Source organism: Rhinopithecus roxellana, chromosome 12 (genome assembly GCF_007565055.1).
Source record: "Rhinopithecus roxellana isolate Shanxi Qingling chromosome 12, ASM756505v1, whole genome shotgun sequence".
NCBI classification, from domain to species: Eukaryota; Metazoa; Chordata; class Mammalia; order Primates; family Cercopithecidae; genus Rhinopithecus; species Rhinopithecus roxellana.
Window position 1 is genome coordinate 55,936,177 of NC_044560.1, and position 27,967 is coordinate 55,964,143.

Here is a 27,967-nt window from a genome sequence, read left to right on the forward strand (position 1 = left end):
GGGGTGGCAGGAAGGGGAGCAGTTACTTCTGTCATTAAATGTTAAAATATATTTTTCTTACCAACATTGTAAGATAGTCAAAAAATCAAAAACTTTTTTAGATGCCATCACTTCATCTAAACTGTATTCATCTTGGAACTGGGAATACCTAAATACAAAATAAATATTAGTTACAGAATGTGAGATAGCAACTGTAATTTTTGTTGCAGAGTCAGAAACAGAATAATATGTAAGTGTTCTTTCCACAACCAAAAGATAGATTTTTATGAATAGCTATAAATGTCATCTGAATTGACCTTTTAAAAAATCCTAACTCTAAAATACAGTATGTTTGATTTTTAACATTTGGTCTTTGTCCTGCGTTCCTGGCTTGGAGCTTCCAGAGCCCTTGGAATTTCCTGAATGATAGAAGTCGGTGTTATGTTAATGAGGTCCCTTATATAGTGGGCCTTGTTATCTTGAAAATGGAAGACTGACCACCAAAAGACCAACCACGTGACTACAGAGTTGAGACTTTTGAGCCAGCTCAACCTCTGAGAAGAAGAGGAAGGCTGGAGATTGAGTTCAGTCATGTGGCCAGTGATTTAATCTAGCATGCCAATATAATGAAGCCCCAGTAAAAAATCTGGATATGGTGTTCAGCAGGGCTTCCTGATTGGTGAACATCTTGATGGATCCAGAGGATGACATGTCCTGACTCCATAGGCAAAAGGCAAGAAAGCTTTGCTTGGGATCCTCCCAGACCTCGCTCTATATGCCTCTTCATTTGGCTGTTTCTGATTTATATCCTTTATAGTAAAACTGTAAGTTTAAGTACTTGCCTGAGTTCTGTAAGTTGTTCTAGTGAATTATTGAACCTGAGGGAGTCATGGGAACCCCTGGATTTGTGATCAGTTGGTCAAAAGTATGGGTGGCATGGGCATCCCACTTGCAGCTAATGTCTGACGTATGAGCAGTCTTATGGAGGACTGGGTCCTTAATTCATGGAGTTTGCATTAACTCCCAGGTGCTTTGTGGTGGAATTGAGTTGCAATATACCCAGTTGGTGTTAGACCAGTTGGGGATTAAAACAGAATACCATATTTGTGTTTCCTGGCAAATTTTAGAATACTAGTTCCTTAAAAGCAACATCAAATGACCTGCAATTCAGCCAACTTTTGAGGTGATAACATTATACAAGTACATTAATTACGGCTAATGGAGCTTTTAAATAAATGTACAAAATAGCCAAGCGTAACCCCAGCACTTTGGGAGGCCAAGGCGGGCAGATCACCTGAGGTCAGGAGTTTGAGATCAGCCTGACCAACATGGCAAAACCCCATCTCAACTAAAAATACAGGCTGGGTGCAGTGGCTCACGCCTGTAATCCCAGCACTTTGGGAGGCAGAGGCAGGTGGATCACAAGGTCAAAAGTTCAAGACCAGCCTGGCCAAGATGGTGAAACCCTGTCTCTACTAAAAATACAAAAATTAGCCGGGTGCTGTGGCAGGTGCCTGTAATTTCAGCTACTCGGGAGGCTGAGGCAGGAGAATCGCTTGAACCCAGAGGGTGGAGGTTGCAGTGAGCTGAGATCATGCCACTGCATTCCACCCTGGGTGACAGAATGAGACTGTGTCTTAAAAAAAAAAAAAAAAAAATCAGCCGGGCATGGTGGTTCCTGTAGTCCCAGCTACTAGGGAGGTGGAGGTTGCAGTGAGCCGAGATCACGCCACTGCACTCCAGCCTGGGTGACACAGAGACACTGTGTCTCAAAAAACAAACAAACAAAAAGAATCATTAGCTTAAACAATATTCTAAATATAAAGTGGCCAAAAACTGAAACGGAAAAGTTGTCAAAAGTTTACTTGGGTATAAACCTTTTGTAAGAAAAAAATAAAACATTCTAGTTAATATATTTGAGATCTTGGCATTTGCTTTTCAAGTATAAAGTTGCACATTACACAGTACGATAACCCAGATTTTCATTATTTCATGTCTCTGAAATACTTACGGGTTATTAACTGAATGTTTATGATTTTTCCATCCAATTTTTGCAAAGTGTTCAATTTTTGTTCCTGTAGAGAAAGCAAACATCTACCAGTGGGTGAATGTTTTTCTGCTGCTTATTAACAAATGTTGCAATGGTACTCAGTGTTCTGCTCAATATTTCCATGTTTTCCCTTTCATATATATCATCAGCATTAAAAACTTCATCAGCATTAAAAACTTCAGCACTGTTCCCTCAAAAAAATTTTATTTATAATTAAATGTAGGCCTAATTAATGAACTGAATCAACTAATCGGCACACAAGATAAAAACAGTTCAAACTGATCTATTCTAATTAAAATAAGTAGGATCCAGTTTCAAAAATGAGAAAACACAGCCTAAACATACTCTAAAACATAGTGGTTTTAAGGCAGGAGAACACTGCCAGCAGTTCCTCTAGGAATCTGTCAAACACCCTAGTACCCTAGACTGAGAGAATTTTACACAACTCGCACTCTCCGGGGCATGATAAAATATTTCATCTTTCTCCCTTTCCTTGTGATGAAACAGAAAAGTTTTTAGAAGAGTTATATCCTGATAAGAAATGCATATGCCTTTTAAATTCCTTAACAGAAAATTTAAATAATCATGTCAGGAACACAAAAAAAAGTATAGTAATGAGGTAAAACATGCAAAAAAAATTTTTTTTTACCACTTTTAAAAAGACAAAACAGAATAAAATAGGCTTTGAATTTTCATTTGGTGCTGTAAAGGCCAAAGAAAAAAGAAAGCCACCAATGAGAGCTGATAATGTTATATTAATGGCACAGTCAAGTACGAAGTTCCCATGTCTGTTTTCTCTCTCTCTTCTCTATCAAGGAGGATGATCTTCAGAGCAAAAATGACATACATATAATTAAGCAAATCTTATCCAAATTCTAATAAAAAGAGAAGATAAATTCCACACTTGTGATCTTCTAACAATAAAAATAGTGATCAGGGCCAGGCGCGGGGGCTCATGCCTGTAACCCCAGCACTTTGGGAAGAAGCCGAGATGGGTGGGTCATTTGAGGTCAGGAGTTCAAGACCAGACAAGCCAGCACGGTGAGACTCCATCTCCAATAAAACTACAAAAATTAGCCAGGCATAGTAAAAATACAAAAATTAGCCAGGTACAGTGGCACATGCCTGTCATCTCAGCTACTCGGGAGGCTGAGGCAGGAGAATCACTTGAACTAGGGAGACAGAGATTGCAGTGAGCTGAGATTGCACCACTGCACTCCAGCCTAGGTGACAGCGTAAGACTTCATCTCAAAAAAATAGTGATTGGGAGGAGGCCAATAGGGGTTCAACAAGAATAAGACAAGTCAAATTATGTGTTATCTTTTCGTGACTGAACTGACTGTTAGATCAAAGAAAACATAGTATCTGGATAGCAGAAAGAAAATTAACGAAATTTCTCAAAACACTATTTTGGACAAGATAAGGAAATATTATAGTGTGGGATTTTGGGGGGGGTATTTTCATATTTATCTTTTTGGTGTTACAAAAAAAAAAGAGGATTCTTCTGTCAAGTAAGTTTAGACTACGGTTAAACAAAGCTAAATACATGTCTCTACTGTAAGACATTTGGAGCCTTTACTATTGCACTATGTGCATTATGACCATCTAGAAGAGGACTAAAGTATGAAGCATTTCCCAATATTACACTCATGTGAAACAACAGGCATTAATTAATACATTGACCTAGAGAAAAGTTTCTAGCACTAACTTCTAACCTCAGCTCTGGTCTTGTTAATATTTATATTACAAAGTAAGTAAGAAAACTAGAGGCTCTCTCACCAAACCTAAAGCTGGAAGGGACTGCTATAATGTTGAATTTCAACAAGGTCTATCAATAGGATGGATCAGAATATAAATTAAATGCTCAGTTCTATTCTTGAACTCCCACAACAACCTGCAAAAAGGAGCAACAACTATGAGAAACCTCAAGCTCAGTGAGATTTCAGAGTGTGATGTGACTAGCAGAATAGCTTACTTGGGATCACAGTACAGCAATTAGACTGGTTATGGGTTATGAAACAAGTTTAATGAGAATAGTTAAGAGAAGAAATGAAATATAGGATCAGTCTGGCTTCAGATATTTGAAGGGCTACAAGGTAAAAGAGGCTTTTTCTGTCATTCTCAGAAGACAAAAACAAGAGCATGGATGCAAACCATAGGTTGAGAGATTTGGGTTCAACATGAAAAAAGGGAACTGTAACAATTGGAATCTCCTAAAAATGGGATTGGCGGCCTCAGTTGGTGACAAATTCCTTGTTTTAGGCAGTACACATGCTTTATTGTCTCTATTAGATTTACAGGCAATCCATGCATAGATTGGTAGGAAGAAGGGTGGCCAAAACAGTAAAGTACCTGGCATGGTGTCTAACATAAGAGATGTTCAATAATGTTTATATTTTTTCCTCCTTTTTTCGTAACATGGGATCCAATTAATCAATAAAAGATAGCATCCCCCTGAAAAATATTCTGCCACTTACATATTTATTAAGCCTGGGCACTGATGAAGGTCTTATCGACTACTGATTCTGAACTGCCAGTGAAGATTTTTGGCTATTCAAAGGCTATGCCTTTAGGTCAAACTATTTTAATAGCCTATAATTTAATTATGACACCACAAAATCTGCTGGTTCTACAAATGATTTAAACTACTATAAGCTTTCTTACATATTCATTTCTAGTGCACATTCACAATATTCACAAGCAGCAGTTTTAAATAACAATTTAAATTCTATAAAATTCTACAATTCATTTAGAAATCAGTTGAATGAAGAATAAAGAAACAATACCCCAAAATGATGGCCTCAGAAGCAAAAGTTTTTCACCGACCTTCTCCTACCCTCCTGTCTCTCAGGCCCATTCTCCCCTGAGGCTAACCATAGAAACTAGAATCCTCCTTCCCCAAGGTAGGTCATAGAAACCAGAACTCCTTTTCCCCAAAGCCAGTCATAAAACCTAGAAATATTACTTTAACTTCATCCACCTTTCTAGGCAAAAACTGGTCATAAAGAAATTGTCTGACCTATCTTGTTTGACTGTAGGTCATAAGACCCCCATTCCAGAAAGGGTCCTGCCCCACACCCAGAAGGAAGGAATGCATGCTCACAGAGCCCAAGAGGAACCTAGATGGACAGGCCTGGCTGGGTTTCCCCACTCAGTCTATTAGCATTAGATCATCTGCTTTTTGTCCAATCATATTTCTATACGGCTGTTCCATACTTTGTTGAACCTAAGCACAAAAATGGACAATTTCCCATTTCTTTGAGTCTTCATTCTGAATGCTCCCGTGTACACACATTAAATAAATTCATATGCCTTTTCTCCTGTTAATCTGCCTCATGTCAGTGATTTTCAGTGAACCTTCAGAAGGTCAAGGCCCTTGTTCCCTACAATGACATTTCCACTAAGATAGTGTACATTTGTATTTCAAATTTTAGACTAGAAAACTGTCCAATTATTCTAAGCAATGTAAAACTTGAGAAAATATATACACTTAGAAACACACCAGCAACAGGATTTCCAGCTGGTTGAGGAAAACTGGAGGCCGCCTAAATCTGTGTCTTTCTATAGCCTCTAAAACCAATAGAGAATAACAAGAAAAAATAAAATAGCACAAATCATACTCTCAGCATAATTAGAAAATAGAAAATGCCAAATTTCAAAGTATCTGTAAGTTAAAAAAAAAAAAAAAGAAAAAGAAAAGAAAAAATATTTAAGACCAAATCCCAGCCAACAATCGCTCACGTTTCTACACAAACCTTTAAAGGTACAAGGGCAGGCTGAGGAAACTGTGCAGAGAAGACGGGAGATAATGGCAGGCCAACAACTGCTCTAAACTACCAAGAAAAGAAAGGCCTCCTCCCCAAGTGTGAAAATACCAAGAATATTTCTATAGATCAAACCATGACCATATGGAACGGGCTGAAAAACACAGGAGATCTGAGATGGGAATCTTAAAGGCATAGGTTCTGAGAAGAAAAAGAAAAAAAAGTAGCAAAATGAAAGGGCAAGGTCCCTTTTGGTGCAATTGGGTAGTGAAAGAGAAAAGCAGCAAAAGAGGACATTTGTATGGTTCTACAAGACAAAAAAAGGACAAGGTACACCTGTAGTCCCAGCGACTCAGGACACTGAGGCAGGAGTATTGCCTGAGCCCAGGAGTTTGTGGCTATAGTGCACCATTATTGCACCTGAAGAGTCAACCTGGGCAGTATTGCAAGACCCCATTCCACTATACTTACAGAAAAGGGCACCATAGTACTAAGAATCTCCCCAATCTACAAACAACACACTCAAATCACCAGGCAATAAAACTAGAAATTACTGATAAAATTAAAAGTCCACCCGGAAATTAAAAAAATATTTCCACGAAATAATTCTTGGGTAAAAAATGAAAATAGAAATGGAAATTACAGAACTTGTCAGAAAATAGTGATAATGAAAACACTACATATCAGAATCAATGTGATACATTTAACACCGTAATCAGGAAAATATATACCACCAACCATTTGTTAATAAGAATAAATGACATAAGGATTATTATTAAGCAGTCAAAAGGAATGAGGTCCTAATACATGCTATGACATGAATGAACTGTGAAAATACACTAACTTAAAATGAAAAATGATGAAAATGATGAAGAAGGCAACAAGGATGAAGATCTTTAAGATGATCACCTTCCACTTAATGAATAGTAACTATATTTTCTCTTCCTTATGATTTTAATAACATTTTTTGTCTAATTAGATAAGTCAATTCAAATATTACAATGAGCAAAGAAGTAGTAAAACCATCTCTTTTTGTAGATGATACAATATAGCTGCATATGTGGAAACCCCTATAAGTAAAATCAATAATAAAACTAACTCAAAAATTAAAAACTTCAGTGAGATAGCAAGTCATAAGATTAATATTTAAAAATCAATAGCCAGCCGGGCATGTGGCTCACACCTGTAATCCCAGCACTTTAGGAGGCTGAGGTAGGTGGATCACTTGAAGTCAGGAGTTCAAGACCAGCCTGGCCAACATGGTAAAACCCTGTCTCTAATTAAAAAAAGAAAAACAAAAACAAAAAAAAAACAAAAATTAGCCAAGCTTGGTGATGCGCACCTGTAATCCCAGTTACTTGGGAAGCTGAGGCAGGAGAATCGCTTGAATCCAGGAGATGGAGGTTGCAGTAAGCCAAGATCACGCCACTGCACTCCATCTTGGGCAAAAGAGCGAAACTCCATGTTGGGGGGGAAAAGAATCAGTAGCCTTCGTATACACAAGTAATGACCAGTTTAAAGGATATAACACCAGTGAAAAGTCCATGTGCAATAGCAGCAACAAGGATGATTAAAGGAATTAAGAAGGTATTTAGGAATAAGTTTAACAAGAAATAAAACACTTATATATGAAGAAAACTTTAAACACTCCTGAAAGACACAAAGACAGAACTGAATAAATGAAGATAATCCCTGTTCTTTGACAGGACAACTCAGCCTCATAAATACATCAGTTCTCCCTGAATTAATTTAACAAGATTAATACAATCCCAGTAAAAACACCAATAAGGTTTGAGAGTAAAGTTCAAATGGAGAAAAACATAACCAATGTACATAACCTATGCATAAATGGAGGCAAGAAAACACTGAAAAACTATGAGGGATCTTGGGCCAGAAAAAGATGTTAGTCAGATAACTGGTGAAATTTAGAATGAGGTCTGTAGATTATATAATAGTATCATATCAATATTAACTTCCCAATTTTGATCACTGTAGTGACTATGAAAGAACTGCAACTTACTCTCAAACATTTTTTAAATTAATTTTGCTGTTGATGTTGTTGTTTTTTGAGATGGAGTCTTGCTCTGTTGCCCAGGCTAGAGTGCAGTGGCACGATCTCAGCTCACTGCAACCTCTACCTCTTGGTTCAAGCAATTCTCCTGCCTCAGCCTCCCAAGTAGCTGGGACTACAGGTGCGTACCACCATGCTCGGCTAATTTTTTGTATTTTTAGTAGAGACGGGCTTTCACCATTTTGGTCAGGCTGGTCTCGAACTTCTGACCTCATGATCTGCCCACCTCGGCCTCCCAAAGTGTTGGGATTACAGGCGTGAGCCACAGCACCCAGCCTTACATTTTTAAAAAATTACATAGTAATATAGATAAAATAATTCATTAAAACAACAAGCATGGCCGGGCGTGCTGGCTCACGCCTGTAATCCCAGCACTTTGGGAGGCCAAGGTGGGTGGATCACGAGGTCAGGAGACCGAGACCATCCTGGCTAACATGGTGAAACCCCGTCTCTACTAAAAATGCAAAATATTAGCCGGGCGTGGCGGCGGGCTCCTGTAGTCCCAGCTACTTGGGAGGTTGAGGCAGGAGAATGGTGTGAACCCAGGAGGCGGAGCTTGCAGTGAGCCGAGATCGCGCCACTGTACTCCAGCCTGGGCGACTGAGCGAGACTCCATCTCAAAAAAAAAAAAAAAAAAAACAGCACGGCAAAACGTTAATTTTTAGAAAATCAAGAGTAAAAATATTAGGAATTCTTGTACTATTTTTGCAACATTCTTGTTCAGTCTGAAATTACTTCTAAACAAAATAGTTTTAAAGTATATTACAACATACCTCTAAAAATGAAGCATATCATCATTTAAAATAATTGACAAACCTGGGCTGGGCACGGTGGCTCACGCCTGTAATCCCAGCACTTTGGGAGGCTGAGGCAGGCAGATCACGAGGTCAGGAGATCGAGACCATCCCAGCTAACATGGTGAAACCCCGTTTCTACTAAAAACACAAAAAATGCCGTGTGTGGTGGGCGGGTGCCTATAGTCCCAACTACTCAGGAGGCTGAGGCAGGAGAATGGAGTGAACCTGGGAGGCGGAGCTTGCAGTGAGCCGAGATCAGGCCACTGTACTCCAGCCTGGGCAACAGAGAAAGACTCTGTCTCAAAAAAAAAATAAAGAAAAGAAAAAAATTGACAAACCTTTCAAATGACAACCATAAACAAGTTTAATTTCAAATTATACTCTGGCCACATTCATTATCTAATTAATTTTAAATATTTATGATTTTTAAACAAAAATGCTATTACAATATTCAGTTTTCCTTCCCCTTCACCAAATAGGTCAAAAAAGAAAAAAGGAAAGCCAAGCACAAATGAAAATTCCAAGCAAAACATGTTTCCATACCTATAATAAATGCTAACAAACATTACTGAATGTCCCTCTACTATGTACGGGAATGACAAGAAAACAAAAAGTTAATATACAATAAAAGTTTTTTATTATTTAAAATTAATATAGCTATCTGAGAAACAATGAAAAGAATGGAGGTTTTATAGTATGGCAGATTTGAGTGTGAAACCCTCTCCTATCACCTATTAGAAGTTACTCAAATTCTCCAAGCTTCAGGTTCCTCATATGAAAAATAAGCATACACTCACCTCTTAAAATAGTTGTTATATTTGGTATGTAAAATATCTAAGATGTGTGAGGCATGCAACAAAGAGCAGCTACTTATTACTGGGAGAAAGGGCTGCACAAGAGCTTTTGAGTGAGACAGAAATAGAATGGAACATAGGCTCTCCTACTTATTGACCCTATGATCCTGGTCAAAAACTTGTCTGAATATCAGATTCTTCTGCTATAAAATGAGATAATAACACCTGTAATAATGGATTCTTGTGATAGCTGAATGAGATAACATACATATGGAAATTCACTCCTTCATTCAATAAATGTTTGTTGAGTATTTAAATATGCTGAAGACTATAGAAGAGAAAGAAAACAAAACAAAACAAAAAAAACTTCTTTCTGGTTAAATAACATGCCAAGTTCTGTGCTTGGCTGTGTATATCAAGGTAAACAAAGCAGACATGGCCCCTGCTTTCGTGGAGTTTATAGACTAATAAAGACGACAAAAATTAAACAAGTAAAACCACATATGATAAATATATGAATATAAATAGTGCTAAGTGCTATGAAGGAAGCAATATGAAGCTAAGAAAAAGAATAACAGGAGGGGCTACTTTGATTTGAATAGTCATGGAGGGTCTTTCTAAATTTTAAAGATGAATTAATTACACAACACTGACTTGTGCCAGGCACTATTCTTTTTTTTTTTTTTTTCTTTTATACTTGGTTTAGCCAGGTACTATTCTAAGTTAACAATCAATGTGCAGGAAATAAGACAAACAAAAATCCATGCTTTTGTTGAACTTATATTCTGGTTGGAAGAGTCAATAAACAAGAATATATATATATCTCTCTCTCTCTCATGTTATATGCCATCTATAATAAACTGACATATATGTATGTGTCAGGTATATGTCAGTTTATTATAGGTGCCATATAAAATGATAAAGAAGTTCTGGGAAGGAGAGTGATGAAATAAAGCAGAAGGTGGCTTTTAAACAAAGACCTGATGGAAGCAAGAGATCTGGCTCTGATGATCTTAGGGTAGAGGCTAAAGCCCTACCTGAAGTAAAGCTTGGTGTGTATGAGGAACAGAAAGAAAAGATAGTGTGGTTGGAGCAGACTAGTGAAAGAAAAAATGGTGGGAGATAAGATCAGAGAGCTAATGAGGGTGGAGGGAATGATCATGTAGAAGCTCGTAGGCCATAAGAAGTCATTTGGGTTTCAATCTCAGTGTGATGAGAAACAATGGAGAATTTTAAGCACAGGTGTGAAATGATCTGACATATTTTAAAAGCATGGCTCTGGCTATCAAGTAGAGAATTGACTTTGGAGGTACACAAGCAGAAGTAGAGAAACCAGTTAGAACACTCCTAAATTTCAGGTACGAAATTATGCCACTACAGCAAAGGTAGCAGAAATGGTGAGAAATGGATCTACTGAGAATACAGAGAAAAGTCTTGCTGATATATTGAATGTAGAGTATGAATAGCTTGATCTTTCACCTCATCTTGGTTGACATTTTAAGATCCTCAATTTATAGTCCGTGACCAGTCATGGTGGCTCACGCCTGTAATCCCAACACTTTGGGAAGCCGAGACAGGTGGATCACTTGAGCTCAGGAGTTTGAGACCAGCCTGGGCAACATGGCAAAAAGCCATGTCTACTGAAAATACAAAAAATTAGCCGAACATGGTGGTGCACGTCTGTAGTCCCAGCTACTTGAGAGGCTGGGTGGAAGGATCGCTTGAGCCTGGGAGGCGGAAGTTGCAGTGAGCCGAGATGGCACCACTGCACTCCAACCTGCATAACAGAGTGAAACCCTCAGCTTGGAAAAAAAAAACTTATAGTCCATGATTAAAGGAGACAAGATGTGTGTCATTTTTCCTATTTCAACTTCCTGCTATAGAGTACTCTAGGTACTTCCCATACTACAGTCTATATATAAATACTTTCTCTATGGCTAAGTTCTATAAGAACTATTACTTCGATTTAATTCAAAAAACATTTTACATCTTATATATCCTGGCATCCTCCATAGTTCCTTAATAAATAACTGTCGTTTCTTATCTCATGTATATAACTAGTAAGAAGCCTCAAAAGTTTTTTTACTATAACATACCATATTTTTCCATATGTTCTTTTCCAGCATACCCAAACATCTGAGGAGCAACTGGGTGTGCAGACAATCCATACTTATTGATCAGGAGGTCAAGATGTTTATCAGTGGGAATGGTCCTATCTGAAAACTAAGAGAGGGGGGACAAAATTTCGTAAGTAGCTGACATGATAAATGTCTCTTTCAAAACTACTACAGCGCTATTAAGACATTTATTTATTCTAAGCACATAGTACACCAGAAATGGTCAATGTGAATAAAATCAGTTAGGACATGCTCCACAGGGAAACATGGGAAGAAGAAAAAATAATCAAGTGAGGAAAGAGGTATTAACTCTTTCAAGAAATATTTATTGGGCATCCAGTATGTGCCAGTAACTATTCCAGACATGAGAGAAAAAAGAGTGAACTAATAAGATAGACTTTGCTCACTGGCATTTACATTGGGGAGGGAGGAAGGTAAAAGGTGATGAGGACAATAATAAATAAAAATATTTATGACTCAGTAATGACTAATAAGAAAAGATTAGTATTAAATGATTAATATAAAAAAGAAAATAAATAAAATTTAAAATATAAATGACATTTATATTTCATAATATAAAGCGATCCTCCTATCTCAGCTTCTCAAGTAACTGGGACTACAGGCATGCACCACCATGCCCGACAAATTCTTTTGTATTTTTTTTGAATAGCCGGGGTTTCACCATGTTGCCCAGGGTGGTCTTGAATTTCTGGTCGCAAGCAATCCTCCTGCCCCTGCCTCCCAAAGTACTGGGATTACAGGCATGAGCCAGGGCACCTGGCTACAATATACTTCTTGGAGGAAGCAAACAACAAAAAACACCTCCTAGAGTTCTCATAACATTACAGTGAACAGATATATTACTTAAAAGTAGTCTGTGGATAAATTAAAGCTGTAACCATAAAACACAAAGCAACCACTAAAAGCAAAACAAAACAGCAGAGCTATCGTTAATATGCCTGTAAGACAGACAAAATGAAATTATAAAAAATTCTCAATTAACAGAAAAGAAGAAAAAAGAACAAAGAAGAGATTGAACAAAAAGAAAACAATCCGCAAAGCAGTGGTGTCCAAGCAAATACTTAACAACAGGCTCACTGGGGCAGGATGCAGGGAGCCCTAATTGGTAGCATTTGCCAACTTTTGTGGTATAAATTCTCCCACCATAGCCAGTTTCAATCTACTAACATGGCTGTCACTAAAACCAAACATGGGAGAAGATGTGCATAATCCGATCGTGCAGGATGGTACAAGCTAGTAGGTATCGGTTTCAGCTAACTGCTAGTTTAAACTCAACCACATCAATCAGCACATCAAATGGGAAAGATATAAAAAGTCCAATTAAAAGGCAAATATTATTATATTGTTAAAAAGCAAGACCCCACAATATGCTGTCTACAAAAACCCAATTCAAATATATAGACAAAAATAAGTAAAGGGATGGAAAAATATATACTATTCTAACTCTACTCAAAAGAAAGCTGGATTGGCTATGCTAATATCAAAGTAGATGTAAGATCAAAGAGCTAGTAACAAGGACTAAAGAGGATTCTCTCATCATGACAAAGCAGTCAACTTACCAAGAGGATATAACAACCCTAAATGTTAATATATCTAATATCAGAGCTTCAAAATACATGAAACAGAAACTGAAGGAAATAGGCCGGGTGTGGTGGCTCACGCCTGTAATCTCAGCACTTTGGGAGGCAGAAGGCAGGCGGATCACTAGGTCAGGAGTTCAAGACCAGTCTGACCAACATGGTCAAACTCCACTAAAAATACAAAAATTAGCCAGACGTGGTGGTGCACGCCTGTAAATCCCAGCTATTCAGGAGGCTGAGGCAGGAGAATCACTTGAACCCGAGAGATGGAGGTTGCAGTGAGCCAAGATCGCGCCATTGCACTCCAGCCTGGGTGACAGAGTGAGACTCCATCTAAAAAAAAAAAAAAAAGAAAAAGAACTGAAGGAAATAGACAAATCTACAGATATAGCAGAGACTGCAGTAATTCCCTCTCAATAACTGACAGAACAAGTAGACAAATCAGTAAGGTCATAAAAGACTTGACCAACCTTATCAGCCAATTTGACATAAGTAGTATTTATAGAACACTTCATCCACTAAGAACAAAGTACATATCCTTTTCAAGTGCACACATTATATTTTTTAGAATAAACCATATCCTGAGCCAAAAAACAAGTCTCAAATAAAAAAATATAGGTCGGGCCTGGCGGTCCACACCTGTAATCCCAGCACTTTGGGAGGCTGAGACAGGTGGATCACTTGAGTTCAGGAGTTCGAGACCAGCCTGGCCAACGTGGTGAACCCCATCTCTACTAAAAACACATAAATTAGCCAGGTGTGGTGGTGTGCACCTACAGTCCCAGCTATTTGGGAGGTTGAGGTGGGAGAACTGCTTGAACCCAGGAGGTGAAGATTGCAGTGAGTCGAGATCACACCACTGCACTCCAGCCTGGGAGACAGAGTGAGACTCTGCCTTGGGAATAAATATATATATGTATGTGTGTGTGTATATCGTGTATATATATATGCATGTGTGTATGTATATTGTGTGTGTATATGTGTGTATATATATGCGTGTGTGTATATATGTGTGTGTGTGTGTGTGTGTATAGTAGCCAGGCATGGTGGGTCATGCCAGCATAGGCAACATAGCAAGATTCTGTCTCTGCAAAAAATTATCTGGGCATGGCTAATTTAAAATAAAGAATAAATTAAAACCAAAGTAAGGAGAAGAAAGGAAACATCAACAATGAGAGCAGATTGAAATAGAAAATGAGCAGAAAGAAAAAGAATGAGTAGAAATGAGCAGAATAAACTAGAAAAAAGAAGAATATAGGCCAGGCGCCATGGCTCACGCCTGTAATCCCAGCACTTTGGGAGGCCAGGTGGGTGGATCACAAGGTCAGGAGTTTGAGGACAGCCTGGCCAACATGGTGAAACCCCATCGCTACTAAAAATACAAAAATTAGCTGGGCGTGGTGGCAGGCACCTATAATCCCAGCTACTCATGAGACTGAAGCAGAATTGCTTGAACCCGGGAGGCAGAGGTTGTAGTGAGCCGAGATCATGCCATTGCACTCCAGCCTGGGCGACAGAGTGAGACTCTGTCTCAAAAAAAAGAAAAAAAAAAGAGTATATAGAAAATCAATGAAAACAAAAGCTGGTCCTTCTATTGTAAACTTTCTTTTTCCATGATCACTCTGACAACAAAAGATGACCATGGAAAAAGAGAGAAGATAAAAATTACCAACACCAGAAGAAGGGAGAAGACACATCCAAAGATCCTACATTAAAAAGATGGGAATAACATGAATGACTTTTTACCAACAAGGTTAACAATGTAGATGAACTGGACAAATTCCGTGAAGGACATAAACTATCAAAGCTCGCTTAAAAAAAGAAAAAATAGACAACCTGAATAGTAATATATTTACTAAAGAAACTAAACTTAGAGGCCGGGCGCGGTGGCTCAAGCCTGTAATCCCAGCACTTTGGGAGGCCGAGACGGGCGGATCACGAGGTCAGGAGATCGAGACCATCCTGGCTAACACGGTGAAACCCCGTCTCTACTAAAAAATACAAAAAACCAGCCGGGCGACGAGGCGGGCGCCTGTAGTCCCAGCTACTCGGGAGGCTGAGACAGGAGAATGGCGTCAACCCGGGAGGCGGAGCTTGCAGTGAGCTGAGAGCCGGCCACTGCACTCCAGCCTGGGCGGCAGAGCAAGACTCCGTCTCAAAAAAAAAAAAAAAAGAAACTAAACTTAGAAGATTGAAAACTTTCCCATAAAGAAATCACCAGACCATGACCCAAAGATAAGAATGCAAAAAAAAAAAATTTTTTTAATTAAAAATATTTTAGGGCTGGATATGGTGGCTCACGCCTGTAATCCCAGTACTTTGGGGAGCCGAGGCAGGTGGACCACCTGAGGTCGGGAGTTTGAGACGAGCCTGAGCAACATGGAGAAACCCTGTCTCTACTAAAAATACAAAATTAGCCGGGCGTGGTGGTGCATGCCTGTAATCCCAGCTACACAGTAGGCTAAGGCAAGAGAATTGCTTGAACCTGGGAGGCGGAGGTTGCGGTGAGCCGAGATTGTGCCATTGCACTCCAGCTTGGGCAACAAGAGGGAAACTCCATCTTAAAAAAAAAAAAAAATTTTTTTTAAAGAAAAGAAAGTAAGTCACCAGATCAAATGTGAACTGGTGAATTGGTGAATTCTACCAAAAATTTAAGAGAAAAAAATACCAATTTACATATAAACTATTCCAAAAAACAGAAGAAAAGAGAACACTTCCCAGCTATTCTATGGGGCCAGCATTATTCTCGTATTAAAACTAGCCTGGGTGTGGTGGCTCACACCTATAATCCCAAAACTTTGGGAAGCCAAGGTGAGCAGATCACTTGAGCCCTGAAGTTCAAGACCAACCTGCACAATGGAAAGAAAACAACAAACCAACACCCTTGCGGACATAAACACAAAAATCCTTAACAAAATTTTAACAAATCAGGCCAGGTGTGGTGGCTCACACCTGTAATCCCAACACTTTGGGAGACCCAGGCGGGAGGATTGCTCCAGCCCAGGAGCTTGAGACCAGCCTGGGCAACATAGGGAGAACCCATCACTTAAAAGAAAAAGATTAACAAATCAAATCCAATAATATATAAAAAGGATAATATATCATGATCAAATACCAAACATTACCCCAGAATATCGGATAGACCAACAGTCAAACATCAACGAATATAATTCATCATATTAACAAACTAAAAAAGAGTAACAAACAAAATAAGAACATTTCAACAGATACCTAAAAAGCTTGTGAAAAAACATGGCTGGGCACGGTAGCTCACATCTGTAATCCCAGCACTTTAGGAGGCCGAGGCAGGTGGATCGCCTGAGGTCAGGAGTCTGAGACCAGCCTGGTCAACATGGTAAAACCCCATCTCTACTAAAAGTACAAAACTTAGCCCGGCATGGTGGTGGGCACCTGTAATCCCAGTTACTTTGGAGGTTAAAGCAGGAGAAATCACTTGAAACAGGGAGGCAGAGGTTGCAGTGAGCCAAGACCGTGTCACTGCATTCCATTCCAGCCTGGGAAACAGAGACTACATCTCAAAAAAAAAAAAAAAAAAAAATAGGGTGTAAGGTGTGTGCCTGGATTCATTATTTGCATGTGGATATCCAGTTGTCCCAGCACAACTTGTTGAAAAGATTATCTTTTTTCCATTATATTGCCTTTTCTTCTTTGTCAAAGATCAGTTGACTACATTTATGTAGGTCTATTTCTGAATGCTTTATTCTGTTCTAGTTATCTATTTGTCTAATTTGTCTGAACTTTTTTGTCAGTACCACACTGTCTTAATTACTGGAGCTTTAGGTAAGTCTTGAAATTGAGTAGTGTCAGTCCTTCTGTTGAACTTGGGAGGGAGACCTGGTCTCAAAAAAAAAAAATAGGCAGAAGGAGTGACTTCTAATTTATATATATTTCCTTTTAATTATACTATGGGATTATGGATGGATTTTACTATTTTATAATTTTTAATTTCAAATAAAAGTTACCAGGGCACGTACCATTTACTGCTGGAAAAAACACGTATTTTTCATGTGTCATAAACATTATATATTCACTTACGTAACCTTATTTCTCAATCTTCTCCAGCTGCCACTCTAATCCAGACAGTTTTTTAAACTGTTCCCTGGGTGTATCATATTCATTCAGACACCCATGACTAGGCTCATGATGCCTTCCCTGACATCTGGGAAGAGCTCATTTCCCCTCACCCACTCCTAAATTATCTTTAAGATCCAACCTAACTTCTACCACTTTTCAAAGGTGTTCTTTAAAGAGGGAAACAACTCATTGATTTGAATGCCTATTAAGTGTCACTTTTGTGGTGTCTAAGAAATATTATCATATGTATTTAAGTTAATTTGGGGTAGAGGTCCTTTAACATTTCAACAGAGAAAATGGGATCAGGTTGATCACATAAGTTAGATAACAGAATAATTTTAGATAACAGTAAAAAATTATCTTCAACTCATTTTCTTTTTTTTGAAACAGAGTCTCACTCTGTCGCCCAGGCTGGAATGCAATGGCACATCTTGGCTCACTGCAACCTCCACCTCCTGGGCTCCAGCTTGGGCAATTTAGTAGAGATGGGTTTTGCCATGTTGGCCAGGCTGGTCTCAAACTTCTGGCCTCAAGTGATCCGCCCATCTCAGCCTCCCAAAGTGCTGGGAGTACAGGCATGAGTGAATTTTTGATTTTATTTATTTCTTTTCTTTTCTATAAATTCCATTTAGGTTTTTTTTTTTTCATGCCAATAATGTTCTTTTTTGTAGTTTCCTATAGCCTAAAGAGGTTTCCAAGCTGTCTTTTATTTCTCTAAACATAACAAACATGATTAAATCTGCATCCAATAAATCCAGTTTTGGCAGTCTTCAGAGATTACCTTTTACTGCCCCTTCTTTCTTTCGGTTCTCAATTGTGGTGCCTTGTTTCTTTAACACTTGGTTATCTTTAACTGCGTGTCCTTGAAATTTTACTGGAAGGGCTCTCAAAGCCTGGAAGAAGGGTGCTTTCCTCCAGAAGAAAATCTGTCTAGGTTACTACCATTCTGGAACTAATTTAGATTCAATTCATGGTTTGAGGTTTCCTGGACCACTCCAATAATGAGAATGTTGGCAGTGATCCCACATGAGGGCTAGTCTGTGATTTATTAACTCAATGAAAGGTTTTACTGGGTTTTTTATCCTCTTTTTTTTTTTCTCCCCTGTTTTACTGGATGCCATGGTAACTCTCCCTATCATCTCATGGAAGTGGGCAGTTTTACTTCAGGTTTGTCCTACCCAAAGAGTTTACCCTTACATAGTATCAATTTAATGTGGGTATTAAAATTCAGGTCTTGGGAAGGCCTGAGCTTTGACTACTTCCCCTTTCATTCCAGGGGGCTGTCAAAATTGTGGCTCACAGCTGCCTGATCAGCAAAGATCTTCAAGGCAAAAGTAGTTGCAAATGCTGATGTTAATTCTCTGGCATTCATTTGCAGTTCCTCTCTCTTGCTAGTTCTTCAATACCTTTAGGATTTCTTTTTTCATATTCTATCCAAATATTTTAGTTGTCATCAGTGAGAGAACTGGCTCAAAAAACTTGGCTTGCCATTACCAGAATTAGAAGTCCCACATTTTATTAACTCTCTTCAATTTGTTGAATTAATTTCATTTATTGAATGTAATTCATTTATCAAAAAAATAAATACATGAATGGCTTTCAAATTAAATAGATAAGTCAACTTCAAATTCAATAATCTCATATCTTTGAACACCAGTTTCATCATCGGTAAAATAAACAGTTTGAACAAAATTATCTCTAAGATTCTTCACTATTCTAAAATACCAAGATCTATGCATACATATAAGTATCACCTTTCAACTTTTGGGTTATATTAGCTCATTTAGTAACTATGCCAAAATAACACTCACTTTTATTCCAAGGCTTCCCTTACTCATCTTCTCAAACCCAAGAGCCAAGACACATTCTGCCACACCTTAAAGGAAAATGTAATTATTTTGAAAATTCAAATTTCTAAACACCAACAAAATACCATTAAATACTTCAATTCAAATAAGTGCGTCAAATGAGAGCACAGTGGCTCAAACTTCTAGTCCCATTAGTTCGGGAAATCAAAGCAGATGAATTGCTTGAGGCCAGGAGGTCAAGACCAGCCAGGGCAACATAGTAAGACTCTGTCTCTACAAAAATTTAAAAACTTAAAATGTTTGAAAAATCAGCTGAGTGTGGTGGTACACACCTGTAGTCCTAGTGACTTGGTAAGCTGAGGCAGGACGTCACTTGAGCCCAGAAATTCTGTCTCTAAATAAATAAGCCAATTTACATAAAATGTAAAAACATACTATAATCCCACAAAGGTTTTTGTTGTTGCTGTTGTTTGCTTGCTTTTTTTTTTTTTGACACAAAGTGTCAGTCTGTCACCGAGACTGGAGTAGAGTAGCAGGCTCACAGCTCACTGCAGCTTCAACCTCTCAGGCTCAAGCGATCCTCCCACCTCAGCTCTCTATTAGCTAGAGCTAATTTTTGTATTTTTTGTAGAGAAAGTTTTACCATGTTGCTTAGGCTGGTCTTGAGCTCCTGGGCTCAAGCAATCTGTCCACCCCAGCCTCCCAAGTGCTAGGATTACAGGCATAAGCCACTATGCCCGGCACCACAAAGGTTATTTTGGCTTTTTTTTTTTTTTTTTTGAGACAGTGTCTCACTCTGTCACCAAGGCTGAAGTGCAGCAATGCAATCATGGCTCACTGAAGCCTAGACCTCCTGGGCCCAAGCAATCTGCATGTAGCTGGGACCGTAGGCCTGTGGCACCACGACCAGTTTTCTTGCTGTTTTTTTTTTTTTTTTTTTGTAGAGATGGAGTCTCACCATGTTGCCCAGGCTGGTCTCAAATTCCTGGGCTCAAGTGATCCCCCACCTCAGCTTCCCAAAATGCTGGGATTACAGACATAAGCCACCAACCAGCCAAAGTTTTTAATAACAGAAAAATTACAGAGAAAATCTTTATATTCTTCTAGATAAGAGGAAAAATCGGGCTGGGCATGGTGAATCACGCCTGTAATCCCAAAACTTTGGGAGGCCAAGGCAGATGTATCGCTTGAGACCAGGAGTTCGAGACCAGTCTGGGCAACATGGCAAGACCCCATCTCTACAAAATACACAAAAATTGGTCAGGTGTGGTGGCGCACACCTATGATCCCAACTATTAATACTTAGGAGGCTGAGGTGGGAGGATCACCTGAGGCCAAGAGGCATAGGTTGCAGGAGCTGAGATCATGCTACCACAGTGTTGCCTAGATGAGAGAGTGAGGCCCTGTCTCTAAAAAAAGAAAAGAAGAAAAATCAATACGGTGCTTAATTCTTCTCTTCAGTCTCAATACGTTAATAAAATTTTGTGGTAATGTGGAAATATGTTTCAGTAATGAATATAAAAAGCTAATTTAGAATCACATTTAGAAAAACATTTAAAATTTGAAATTAAAAATTAAAAAATCAACCCAATGAAAATCTCAAAAGAATTATTTTTGGAGAGAGGGGGCACCTAAAAATTATGTTGTTAAAGTTCAACTGAAGAGCCAAACATTCCTGCAGGAGCTGAATTAAAAAAAAAAAAAAGAGAGGATTGCCACATTTTTTCCTTAAAAAATGAAAGAAATATAATGTAACAGAAACAGGGACCACTAGCATTATCAAACAATATAAAGTTCCAATAATTAAAACGCTGGGTAGTGAAATAGTAATCAACAATCAAATCAGTGGAACAGAAAGAGGACCTAATAAAAAACCCTAGAATATATGGAAACATAGGATATGATACATATACAAAAGAACCGAAAATACGCAGCCACAAAAAAAAAAAAGTATACACAATGTTTACAAAGGCATTATCTTCGCCCTCCCCTGACCATTTTTAAAAGACAGTGTCTTGCTCTGTTGCCCAGTTACGACTGTGCGGTTATGACTGCAAACTGCAGCCTCAGTCTCAAGACTCAAGCAATCCTCCTGCCTCAGCCTCCCAGGAAGCCAGGATTACGGGTGCCATGCTCACTATGGCAGCATTATTCATAACAGCCAAAAAAAATAGAAACAATCCCTCAACTGATGGAAACAAAAAAAAAATGCAAGCAACAATGTCTATCAACTGATAGGCAGAAGAAATGTGATATAGCCATCCTAGCACTTTGAGGGGCCAAGGCAGGAAGATCGCTTAAAGCCATTAGCTGGAGATCAGCCTCGGCAACATAGCAAGACCTCATTTCTACTTATTTTACTTTGTATTTTTCTTCTACATTTAAAAAACAGTCCATCTATTTTTTAATGTGATATATCCATACAATGGAATATTATTTGGCCATGAAAAGGAATTAAGTACTGATATATGCTGCAACATGAATAAACTGTGAAAACATTGTGTTAAGTGAAATAAACCACAAAAGGCCATGTATTGTACAATTCCATTTATATAAATATTCAGAATACGAAATTCCACAAAGAGAAAGTAAATTAGTGGTTTCTAGGGACTGAGGGGAGGAGAAAATGGAGAATGACTGCTAATGGGTACAGGGTTTCTTTCTGTGGTGATAAAACTGTTCTAATATGACCAGGTGTGGTGGTTCACACCTGTAATCCCAGCACTTTGGGAGGCCGAGGTGGGCAGATCACTTGAGGTCAGGAGTTTGAGACCAGCCTGGCCAACATAGTGAAACCCCATCTCTATTAAAAATACAAAAAATTTAGCCAGGCATGGTGGTGGGTATCTGTAATCCCAGCTACTCGGGAGGCTGAGGCAGGAGAATCACTTGAACCTGGGAGGTGGAGGTTGCAGTGAGGTGAGATCACACAACTGCACTCCAGTCTGGGCAACAGAGCAAGACTCACTCTCAAAAAAAAAAAAGTTCTAATATTACATAGTGGTGATAGGTATACAATTCTGTGAATATACAAAAAACACTGAATTGTACACTTTAAAAAGGTGAGTTTTATGGTCTATAAATTATACCTCACAATGCCTTTTTAATTTAATTTTAATTTTTTTTTTTTTTTTAGAGACAGAGTCTCACTGCGTTGCCCAGGCTAGAGTGCAGTGGTATGATCATACATCCTCCAGCCTCAGCCTCCTGAGTAGCTGGGACCACCACCTCTGGCTAATTTTTTTTTAATTTTGTGTAAACGTAGGGTCTACCTACATTGCCCAGGGTGGTCTTGAACTCCTGGGCTCAAACGATGCTCTTGCCTTGGTCCCCTAGAGTGTTGAAATTACCAGTATGAGCCACGATGCCTGGCTGATAAAGCCTTTTTTTTGGTTTTTGGTTTTATTTTTTATTTTTGAGACAAGCTCTGGCTCTATCGCCCAAGCTGGAGTGCAGTGGTACCATCTAGGCTCACTGCAATCTCTGTCTCCCAGGCTCAAGCCATCCTCCCACCTCAGCCTCCCAGGTAGCTGGGACTACAGATGCATGCCACCATCCCCAGCTAATTTTTGTATTTTTTTGTAGAGACGGGGTTTTGTTACGTTGCCCAGAGCTAGTCTCGAATTCACAAGCTCAAACAATCCACCCGCCTCGGCCTCCCAAAGTGCTGGGGTTACAAGCATAAGCCACCACACCCGGCCTGATATGGCCTTTTTTAAAACAAATACATTATAAAATAATTCCTCTGACGGTCGTGTGATTAAATGATTAAAATGGGGCAATATTTAAGTACACTAGACAAGCACTCCTTACCACCCTGAATCAGCTGACGGGCCATAAACAAAGCAGTAGAACCAGTAGAGCAGTTATTGTTGACATTGATTATAGGAATTCCAGTCATTCCCAAACTGTGATAGATAGCCCTCTGCCCACAGGTAGAGTCACCTGAATAGAAAAACAAAAATTTTAATATGGAGAATTATGGAGCTGCAATGCAACATAATACTACATTATGTGTTTTTTTTAATATTATACCTTTGCCTAGCATATAACACGTGCAAGACAATAAATATCTTAGAAACAGTTTTAACGCTAACCATCATTTACTCTGCAAAAAAGACTGAAAACAGAATATATGTGCACTTTCTTTATATAATATAGAGGTAGAGAAGTAAAGAAATGATCAGTTAATAGAAAACAATTCCATCTGGCTAAGGCTATATGATAAAGAAAGCAATATTTCATTAACACCTAAATGTCGGATAAAAATCTTTAAACCTTGGCCAGGTGCGGTGGCTCATGCCTGTAATCCCAGCACTTTGGGAGGCCAAGGCGGGCAGATCACAAGATCAGGAGATCAAGACCATCCTGGCTAACACAGTGAAACTCCATCTCTACTAAAAATATAAAAAATTAGCCAGGTGTGGCGGCATGCACCTGTAATCCCAGCTACTTAGGAGGCTGAGGCAGAAGAATCACTTAAACTAGGAGGCAGAGGTTGCAGTGAGCCAAGATTGCACCACTGCACTCCAGCCTGGGTGACAGAGCGAGACTCGGTCTCAAATAAATAAATAAATAAATAAATAAATAAATAAATAAAATCTTTAAACCTATGACAGTGATTAAAAGCCATGATTTACTTTTCATATAAAGATTCCACAACTTCGAAAAGTTTAAAAGACCCTGCATGCCAAGGCATTCCAGGAAAACATGATCCATGTTAAATACACATGTTCCTTTCCCAAGTGTAAAAAGTAAAGTAGAGGTTCCTCTTCAAAGACTTTCCTCCCCATTTAATTAGGAATAGATAATAACTTATCTTAGAAGCAAAATGTATTCAAAGACCTCTGCTAACATTCTTAAATATCTGCTAGCCATGGTAAAGAAATCAATGTACTTTATGTTCTTAGCTCCCACTATTTAGCCTAAGTATTTGCCCTGGCATGCTCATACTGGTCCAAGCAAGCATTAGGTCATAACCTGTTCCTCTTCCTTATTTGAAGGTGTTTTTACGTTTCTTGGCATTCCACAAGTTACTTCCTCCTTCCTTTGTTCTCCTCTGCCTTTGCCTCTTTTAAAAAGTTCTAAGTTGCTAGCCAATCGAGATAAATACAGAATGTGAGGTTCCGTTCCAGCCAATGGAACTGGACACAGCAGTAGGGTGGACACGTCAGGTTATACATGATCCTGTCTCCTTTGTTTGGTGTACTCTTGTGGCAAAACTGCTGGCAAGTGTACCCTTTCTGCAGGAAGTAAAAATGGCCTTGCTGAGTAAATTAAATTCATGTTCAAGTGCTATTTCTTTACGGCACCAAGGAACAAGCATTTCAAACACAAGTAACATGACCACCAAGGTAGACATGCTGGAGCAGTGTGATGGGAATATCTGAAGGTACAGGCTCCAGGAGTCTTCAGCAAAATCAGGAAAGTTAGGGATCTGCTTTTCAATAAATATATTCTGCATCCCTTTAACCCAGTATGTTTCCCTTCTAGAATTCTCTTGATATCTTGATATCTCAAAGAAATAAATCATATATATGCACAAATATTCATCTACAGTAACACCTACTATAGTATTTTAATAATACTGTATATATTCACAGTATTTTTATAATAACTAGAATTTAGAAAATATCATTACTACTTCTAAATAAGCTATAGTAGACCTTCAAGAGAGGAATATCATATAATCATATAAAATGATGTAGGGGTTCCCCCACACACCCCACCCCTTTGCCAAAAACAAAAAAAAAGTTGTTGGGGTTGGGGGAAACAGAGAGATGTTAGTCAACTGGTACAAACTTTCAGTTATAAGATAAACAAGTTCTGTGGCTCTAATGTACAGCATGGGTGGTAATTAATGTACTAATTAACTGGATTGTGGTAATTATTACACAATATATACATAAATCATCTTATTTTATACCTTGAATATATTCAATCTTTATTTGACATTAAGTATTTTTTAAATGCTGTGAAAAGACTGGAACTTTTAAATATCCATTAAAAGGGGACTGATAAAATAAATTATAATACATTTATTCAAGGAAACATTATGCTTTTTTTTTTTTTGAGATAGAGTCTTGCTCTGTTGCCCAGGCTGGAGTGCAATCTCAGCTCACTGCAACCTCTGCCTCCTGGATTCAAGCGATTCTCCTGCTTCTCCCTCCTGAGTAGCTGGGACTGCAGGTGCATTTTTTTGTATTTTTAGTAGAGGAAGGGTTTCACCATGTTCGCCAGATGATCTCAATCTTCTGACCTTGTGATCCGCCCGCCTTGGCCTCCCAAAGTGCTGGGATTACAGGCGTGAGCCATATTTTTAAAAAGACCAAAGAAGATCTTTACAGTATGATTTGGAATAGTCACCAAAAGAAAAATTACACTAGGTTGACACATAAGGGAAATATATAAATAGTGGTAATTCCCTTAAATCAGACTTTGAATTCTGAGGGTTTTTATCTTTTTTTTTTCAACGCAAATATAAATGAATGAATTCTGAGTTTTTGAGGGTTAAAATTCACAAATGTCTCTGTATTGTTTGTGTAGTTGCTGCTAGATTTAGGTTAAAAAAATTTAGAATACACAGTTTAATACATACCAAAAACATAGCCAACACATGCCTGGTCCACTGCTGAATAAGGGATCTGTGCATCAGCTAACGCCTTCTGGCCTATAAAAACAAAAGGTTTTTATCAAAAAGTGCTTTAAGTATTTGTTTTAGGAGAGTAAAAATTAAGCTTAGAGTTTTCTCAAAGTAAACTACTCTATACAGTCTATGCTCAATTCAAATGACAAATCCTTCATCAAATCATCTCAGATCTCTAATTTCAAAAGTAATCATTTTTTCCTCTAAGCTACTGCATCACTTTTCTGTATCTCCTTTTTGGTACTTAACACTTTCTGTTATAACTTCACATCTATCTACATTAAATCTGAAGAGTCTTACAGCTCCTTAATGACACAGTCCTTGTCTTATTCATCCCTGTAGCTCCGCTGCACATCTAGAGGGTACAATGAGAAAGACTGTCATTACTGGGAGCAGACAGCACGAATGTGCTCATCTTACAAAGCCAAGATCAAGAGATGACTCTGTCTATGGAACAAGAAAAACAGCTTAAGGATGCTATCAAAAGTGGCAGAAACAACTAGTGGATGAACTGAGAAAAATTATGTAAATAAATGAGAAAAATTATGTAAGTAAACTGGAAAGAAGACAGTGAGGTTGAAAAAAAAGTGTGAGCTAAATCCTCATTTATGACAATGAGAAAAAACAGACATCTAAAACCGACAAATCAAAAACTTGAGGAAGTATTTAGATAACCACCAGAAGAACTAAAGCAAAACAAGTTAAAAGAAGTTGTCCATGGGGGACAGGCCTGAGAATTACAAGCCACTCTTCATTCCTTTTTTTTTTTTTTTTTTTTTTTTTAAGGGCAAGGTCTCTCTGTCACTGGAGTGCAGTGGTATGATCATAACTAACCGCAGTCTCAAACTCCTGGGCTTAAACGATCCTCCCACCTCGGCTTCCCAAAGTGAGGGGTAAGAGACATGAGTCACCACACCTGGCCCTGTATTCCTGTATTTCCTTTCTTTCTTTTTTTTTTTTGAGACAGAGTCTTGCTCTGTCGCTCAGGCTGGAGTGCAAAGGCACGATCTCGGCTCACTGCAACCTCCACCTCCCAGGTTCAAGTGATTCTCCCAAGTAACTGGGATTACAGGCACCCACCACCACGCTACTTTTTGTATTTTTAGTAGAGAGGGGGTTTCGCTATGTTGGCCATGCTGGTCTCAAACTCCTGACCTCAAGTGATCCGCCTCCCTTGACCTCCCAAGGTGCTGGAATTACAGGCGTGAGCCACCAAGCCCAGACTCTTTTTTTTTTTTTTTTTTTTGAGACGGAGTCTCGCTCTGTCGCCCAAACTGGAGTGCAGTGGCCGGATCTCAGCTCACTGCAAGCTCCGCCTTTCGGGTTCACGCCATTCTCCTGCCTCAGCCTCCCCAGTAGCTGGGACTACAGGCACCTGCCACCTCGCCCGGCTAGTTTTTTTGTATTTTTTTAGTAGAGACGGGGTTTCACCGTGTTAGCCAGGATGGTCTCGATCTCCTGACCTCGTGATCCGCCTGTCTCGGCCTCCCAAAGTGCTGGGATTACAGGCTTGAGCCACCGCGCCCGGCCCTCTTTTTTTTTTTTTAACCATATAAATGTATTTGAAAAATTTTTTTAATTCACAAACATACTAATTATAATAATCAATTATAATTTATGAAGTAATTGATTACAGAATTGGGTTAGTCAAACAATGAGTTATCTTTTCCTGCTTAACGTATGGGCAAAAAATAAACGTCTTATAATAACGTTCACGAGACTATGTTGAGAAGAACATTCTCATATGTTGCCAATGAGACTCTAAGGGTGTAAATGCTGAAAATTAATTTGGCAAGAATCTTGGTTGACACGGTGGCTTACTGTACTTTGGGAGGCTGAAGTGGGAGGATCACTTGAGCCCAGGAGTTTGAGACCAGCCTGGGCAACATAGTGGGAACCCATCTCTACAAAAAATAAAAATTAGCCAGGTTTGGTAGCATACACCTGTGGTCCCAGGTACTTGGGAAGCTGAAGAGGGAGGATCACTTGAATCCTGGAGGTCAAGGCTACAGTGAGCCGTGATCTCACCACTGCACTCTAGTCTGGGCAACAGAGCCAGACCCGGTTTCAAACAAACAAAAAAAAGAGGCCAGGCATAGTGGCTCATTCCTGTAATCCTAGCATTCTGGGAGACCAAGGCAGGAGCATTCCTTGAGCCCAGGAGTTCAAGACCAACCTGGGCAACATGGCAAAACCCCGTCTCTACAAAAAATACAAAAATTAGGGAGGCATGGTAGTGTGTGTC

The 27,967-nt window shown here is 38.9% G+C and overlaps 1 protein-coding gene across 2 annotated transcripts in view; it reads right to left on the bottom strand.

The window, feature by feature from the left end:
* The window catches only part of SCP2 (sterol carrier protein 2), a 127,996-nt gene that overhangs the window by 72,817 nt on the left and 27,212 nt on the right, over window positions 1-27,967 (bottom strand). For both annotated transcript variants that reach the window (XM_030941992.1, XM_010372198.2), the window contains exons 3-8: window positions 25,675-25,746; window positions 22,890-23,021; window positions 19,080-19,144; window positions 11,552-11,678; window positions 1,991-2,054; window positions 62-148 (exon numbers count right to left, since the gene is read on the bottom strand). In XM_030941992.1, the coding sequence (XP_030797852.1) occupies window positions 62-148; window positions 1,991-2,054; window positions 11,552-11,678; window positions 19,080-19,144; window positions 22,890-23,021; window positions 25,675-25,746 (547 nt within the window). The remainder of the gene's footprint in view (window positions 1-61; window positions 149-1,990; window positions 2,055-11,551; window positions 11,679-19,079; window positions 19,145-22,889; window positions 23,022-25,674; window positions 25,747-27,967) is intronic.